At 41.1% G+C, this 6,160-nt stretch overlaps 1 protein-coding gene across 1 annotated transcript; it reads right to left on the bottom strand.

Annotated features, from left to right (window-relative positions):
• Positions 1-4,000: 4,000 nt before the first annotated feature.
• LOC109555460 (small integral membrane protein 10-like protein 2A) lies at positions 4,001-5,828 on the bottom strand. The gene has a single exon (XM_019956363.2). It carries the CDS (start codon positions 5,569-5,571, stop codon positions 5,365-5,367), a length of 207 nt encoding a protein of 68 aa, XP_019811922.2. The 5' UTR covers positions 5,572-5,828; the 3' UTR covers positions 4,001-5,364.
• Between the last annotated feature and the right edge of the window lie 332 nt (positions 5,829-6,160).

Genomic DNA, 6,160 nt, shown 5'->3' with positions numbered 1-6,160 from the left:
AATTAGATCACATTGGTTTATTTTTGTTTTTATTTCCATTACTCTGGGAGGTGGGTCATAGAGGATCTTGCTATGATTTATGTGAGTGTTCTGCCTTTGTTTTCCTCTAAGAGTTTTATAGTTTCTGGTCTTACATTTAGATCTTTAATCCGCTTTGAGTTTATTTTTGTGTGTCAGAAAGTATTCTAGTTTCATTCTTTTACACGTGGTTGACCAGTTTTCCCAGCACCACTTGTTAAAGAGACTGTCTTTCCTCCATTGTATATTTTTGCCTCCTTTGTCAAAGATGAGGTGTCCATAGGTGTGTGGATTTATCTCTGGGCTTTCTATTTTGTTCCATTGATCTGTATTTCTGTCTTTGTGCCAGTACCATACTGTCTTAATGACTGTAACTTTATAGTATAGTCTTAAGTCAGGAAGGTTGATTGCTCCAGTTCCATTCTTCTTTTTCAATATTCGAGGTATTTTGTGTTTCCATGCAAATTGTGAAATTATTTGTTCTAGTTCTGTGAAAAATATCACTGGTAGCTTGATAGGGATTGCATTGAATCTATAGATTGCTTTGGGTAGTATACTCATTTTCACTATATTGTTTCTCCCAAGCCACGAACATGGTATATTTCTCCATCTATTTGTGTCATCTTTGATTTCTTTCATCAGTGTTTTATAGTTTTCTGTATATAGGTTTTTTGTTTCTTTAGGTAAATTTATTCCCAAGTATTTTATTCTTTTCGTTGCAATGGTGAATGGGATTGTTTTTTGAATTTCTCTGTCTGTTTTTTCATTGTTAGTATATAGGAATGCAAAAACTCTTAATCTGAAAAGATACATGCACCCCAATGTGCACAGCAGCACTATTTACAATAGTCAAGACATGGAAGCAACCTAAGTGTCCGCTGACAGATGAATAGATTAAAAAGATGTGGTATATACAGACAATGGGGTACTGCTGCTGCTGCTGCTGCTAAGTCGCTTCAGTTGTGTCCGACTCTGTGCGACCCCATGGACTGCAGCCTACCAGGCTCCCCCGTCCCTGGGATTCTCCAGGCAAGAACACTGGAGTGGGTTGCCATTTCCTTCTCCAATGCATGAAAGTGGAAAGTGAAAGTGAAAGTGAAGTCGCTCAGTCGTGTCTGACTCTTTGCGACCCCATGGACTGCAGCCTACCAGGCTCCTCCATCCATGGGATTTTCCAGGCAAGAGTACTGGAGTGGGGTGCCATTGCCTTCTCTGCAATGGGATACTACTCAGCCATAAAAAAGAGTGAAATAATGCTATTTGCAGCAACATGGGTGGACTTAGAGAATACTGTACTAAGTGAAATAAGTCAGACAGGGAAAGACAGATATCATATAATATCACTTATATGTGGAGTCTAAAAAATAATAATACAAATCAACTTATTTACAAAACAGAAATAGACTCACAGACATAGAAAACAAACTTATGGTTACCAAAGGGGATAGAGGGGGTGGGAGGAAGAGAAATTAGGAGTTTGGGATTAACAGATGCAAACTACTATATATGAAACAGATAAACAACAAGGTCCTACCATATAGCACAGGGAACTGTACTCAGTATCTTGTAATAACATATAATGGAAAAGAATTTGAAAACATATATATATATATACACACACACACACACACACACACACATATACATATATGGCTGCATGCCTACCTGCTAGGTCACTTCAGTCATGTCTGACTCTTTGTGACCCTATGGACTGTAGCCCACCAGGCTCCTCTGTCCATGGGATTCTCCAGGCAAGAATACTGGAGTGGGTTGCCATCCCCTCCTCCAGGGGCCATGGATCTTCCCAACCCAAGGAATGAACTCCCATCTCCTGCACTGCAGGCAGATTCTTTACCACTGAGCCACTAGGGAAGCCTATATATATATATGTATATATATGTTGTAAATAATGCTGCTGTGAATATTGAGGTCATGTATCTTTTTGAATTAAGAGTTTTCTCCATACGTATGTCATATATATATATATATATATATATATATATATATATATATATATATATATATTTGGCTACACCATGCAGCCTGTGGGATCTTAGTTCCCTGACCAAGGATCGAATCTGGGTCCATGGCAGTGAAAGCACTGGGTCTTAACCACTGGGCCACCAGGGAAGTCTCTATATATTTGTATGCATAACTGAATCACTTTGATGTACACCTGAAACATTGCAAATCAACTATACTTCAATTTAAAAGAAAAGAAAGAAAAGGAATTCTTTTCATCTTATATGTGATAGAGGAGCTTCCTCTCATCTGGTGCTTTCAGAGAATTGCATGTTTAGGAAATCCTGAATTAAAGGACATTTTCTGTTGCTCTAGGATAGTGTTACCAGTGCTCAAGAGAACTGCATCTCACTCGACAATTAAGTCTATGCCAAAAGTTGCCAGGAATATTTGGCTCATGAAAGTCAGATGGTCATGGAATTGAGCAGGTTAATTAATCTGAGGATGCTGTGGTTTCACTGGCTGTCTTTTTTATTTTCTTTTGGTCTGTCAGATGAAGAGAAATTATACCTGCAGTGAATTAGGGGAAATGATTTGAAAAGTGAACCCCAAAACTAAAAACCTGTACATAATCTATGCAAGTTAAAAAATTTTAAACTGCAACTGTTTAAAACTGTGTATATTTGATGTTTCTCTGTTAATGGGCAAAAACTGTTTTCTGAGGAGAAAGTGACATTTAATTACAGTTTAATTAATTGCATTTAATTACAGTTACAGTTTCCACATTAAAGCTATTTTGCTTTTGAGTATTGTTGCAAGAATGCATTTAATATCTCATCAAAACTAATTTCTTTGGTTAAAATTCAAATCCTGAGTGACTCTGAGTTACACCTGACCCTCCATTCATATGCAGTGGTACACATACTTGGGAGTGCTAACCCAAGGGTGTAGGAATGGGGTGTCTAACCCTGTGTTCCCCAAATTCTAGCATCCATGCCATCCACTTGGATAGTGAATTTTACACTAAAGTTTTTTAATATTTATTTTATTATTTATTTGGCTGTGCCACGTCTTATTTGTGGCATATGGGATCTAATTCCTTGACCAAAGATCAAACCCAGGGCCCTCTGCACTGGGAGTGCAGAGTAATGCAAAGAAAAAAACAAATCATAGCTATGAAGGTCTCACATTAGTAGGAAGAATATTATTGTTGGCAATATTTCATCACTCTGCCACTATCCTTCTCTGTGTTTGTCTCCTCTCCTGCAAACCAGGGGTGATGATAGTCACGTATCTCTGAGTTGTCGTGAGGATTAAATGAAATGATGCATACAAAGTGCTTGGGATATTGCATGGTTATAGTAAATGTGCAATAGTGTTTCCAAGTATTATTTCTCCATAATTACGAAGAGTGTATGTTATATAATATATATTTCTCTCTGGCTCAGTAACGGCAACCCACTCCAATATTCTTGCCTGGAAAATGCCATGGACCGAGGAGCCTGTTAGGCTACAGTCCCTGGGGTCACTAAGAGTCAGACAAGACTGAGCAACTGAGCATGCACATACTACCCCATTCCATTGATAGACTATTTCTATTTAGCCCAGCTTTTGTTGCACATTTAGCTTATTTCCCCCCTCTTGCTATTATGATCAATACTAAAATGTGAGAACCTTGTCTAAACATCATGGGGTACTTGCCCAATTTTTCAGTTTTGAAAAATTAAATCACACTTTTTGTTTTTTTTTACCTTAACCATGACATTGCAGAGATTAGCTCATGAGAAGTTTCATAGAGTAAGGAAGCTCTGGGCTATCTGAAGATTACTGATCATTTCATCAGGCATTTCCTTATGGTCTTATGGTGTACTTGGAAAGCAAGGAAATCATATTTCATGTGCTCATTCAGGAACAGCTTAGGATACGCATCCACTGTTGCAGAAAGATAGGAAGGCAGAACCTACCTGGACTCATGGGCCACTCCCCAACTCCCTTCCCCCAAATTTCCAACTGCAGTAAATTCACTTTTAATAAGTTTTAATTTTTAATCAAGATAATACATGCATAAAAAGGATTATAAAAAAATCAACCAGTGCAAAAGGACATATAATGAAAAGCAGTGAATCCCCGCCTACCCTTCTTAACTTTTGCTTTCCCATTCCAGAGGCAAAAACTTTACATGTCTGTTTAAAGGTTAACTCCATGTTTCCTAGTAATACGCTTTTCTTACTATTTTTTAACTTTGATGAAGTGAGACATTTTCTGCTGCCTTCCTGCTGTCTCCTGGGTTTTCCTCCCCCACTTCCCTACCATTGTATCACTATTTTTAAGTTTCCTGTTGGTTAACTCCTTCAGTTTAAAAATTTAACCCCTAAATTTGCCTTATTCTTTCACCTAGAGATTTCCTAGTTTAGGAGAGTAACACCACTATTCCCTTTCCTCCCCTCTGGTTGCCAACTTGTTGCCTGTACTTGTCAAAGTTGATTACCATTCCCATTCTGTTCTATGACCATAATTAAGTCTTCCCTGCTTTGCCTAGAGATTTACTCTAAAAACGAAAAAGCATAACTAATATTTCCACTGTAATGGTTATTTAAACACTGTTCATTGAATAGGGATGTTGAAGCTATGATTGGATTTTCTGTGATTGCAGAGTCTTGATCCACGTATGCCAGTGTTCCAATTCCCTTTCTCACACTCCCCGAAACGGCTGAAAAGTGAGGTTGCTTCATATTTGAAGCATGTTCTCCTTGTACAGTTTGAAATGTTTGTTTTTCCCTGAAGGTTCTTTTTTTTTTTTTTCCTTTGGGGGATGAAGAAAAATATGCCTTCCAGATCATGTGATCAGTTTCCTCCAACTTCTAACTCCATCCATCTATTGCCTAGAATTGATTCCATCCAGTTGGAAGTCCTTTCACTTCTTTTTCAAATTTGGAAAATTTGCTTCCTATTTGGACCATTCTTGTGCAGTTCATTTACGTCGTTGGTAACTTTTCCTCTTTTTTCTCCTTTAGGGCATCCTGTGCTCATTGTCATTTCCCAGTGTGCGTGCTCATTTGATTCTTTACCAGCTAAGCCACGAGGGAAGCCCTTTATGCACGGAAGAACTTCTTAAATATTTCTGAGGATTTTCAGATTTTTTAGTTGTTCCTTCCTTGAGATTCAACTTCTCGTTTATTTTAGAGTTTTCTGGCTATATTGCAGGCTTTCCCTAAATAATGATTTCTAGCCGTCCGTTTATATGAAAAGATGGGGCGATAGCAGGACAGGTCGGCAAGTGTGTGCGCGCCAGGCAAGCCGGTCACTGTGCTTTAGGGCGGGTGAGCCAGTGGGTGGAGGTCAGCCATCCTGCTGGGCCTCCCTACTGCCACAAAGTTAGTTGCTCTAAATATGTACCTGCAGGCGGACGTTGAGAATCACCGAAGCCACGATGTAGAAGTAGGGGAAGTTCATGCGCAGACGCCAGGCCAGGTCGAAGAAGGTGATCAGCGTGCGCGTGAGCCCCTTGCAGAAGGCGCCGTATGAGCCGCGGGTCGTGGCTGAGCGCGACAGCCGCATTGCTACGCCCGACAGGGCCGCTGTTGCTGCCATCGGTTTGCTGTGGCCCCGGATACAGCGCCCAGAGCCAGGTGCTTCCCGCTGGTTCAGCGGACAGAAGGACGCTCGCGGGGGGAATCGGTGCGGTAGGTGGATCGCGCGGCAGCAGATGCTAATTGCGCTGCACTGCGGGATCCCTCCTCCTCCGGCTGTGCTCCCTCTTCCTCTGGCTGTGCTCCGGCCACAGCGGTCACTGGTGCCCCGCCGGGCCGCCCTCCTAGGCTGCCTCGGGGCCACGTGGGGCGGGATCAGGCAGAGCGCCAGGGATCCAGAGCCCTGGGACTGGGAAGGGGGAATTTTAAGGGGGAGTCGGGAGGAGCGGGGAGGAGCGGGGAGGGGCGGGCAGTTTGTCCGGGAGACCTAGCTTCCTGACCCCAGTGGTCCTTTTTTAACTTTTAATTTTTAAATTTTAACGGAAGCAAGGTGAAACTTGCTCCAAACGTTAGAAATTTTCCTTCATAAGCACAATCTTGAGCAGCTTCGAAGTTTGAACCCATTTCCTGTCACTTCAAATCCCTTTAGGAATTTTTTCAGTCCCCAGTTGTAAGCTAGTACAAACACACCAAACCAACTAATTTAAGTT

This window comes from Bos indicus, chromosome X (assembly GCF_029378745.1).
Source record: "Bos indicus isolate NIAB-ARS_2022 breed Sahiwal x Tharparkar chromosome X, NIAB-ARS_B.indTharparkar_mat_pri_1.0, whole genome shotgun sequence".
In the NCBI taxonomy this organism is placed as follows: domain Eukaryota; kingdom Metazoa; phylum Chordata; class Mammalia; order Artiodactyla; family Bovidae; genus Bos; species Bos indicus.
This window is presented reverse-complemented; position numbering and strand designations above follow the sequence as displayed.

Excerpts from the sequence above, each read along its gene's own strand:
- LOC109555460 (XM_019956363.2), bottom strand. The coding sequence starts at position 5,571 with ATGGCAGCAACAGCGGCCCTGTCGGGCGTAGCAATGCGGCTGTCGCGC.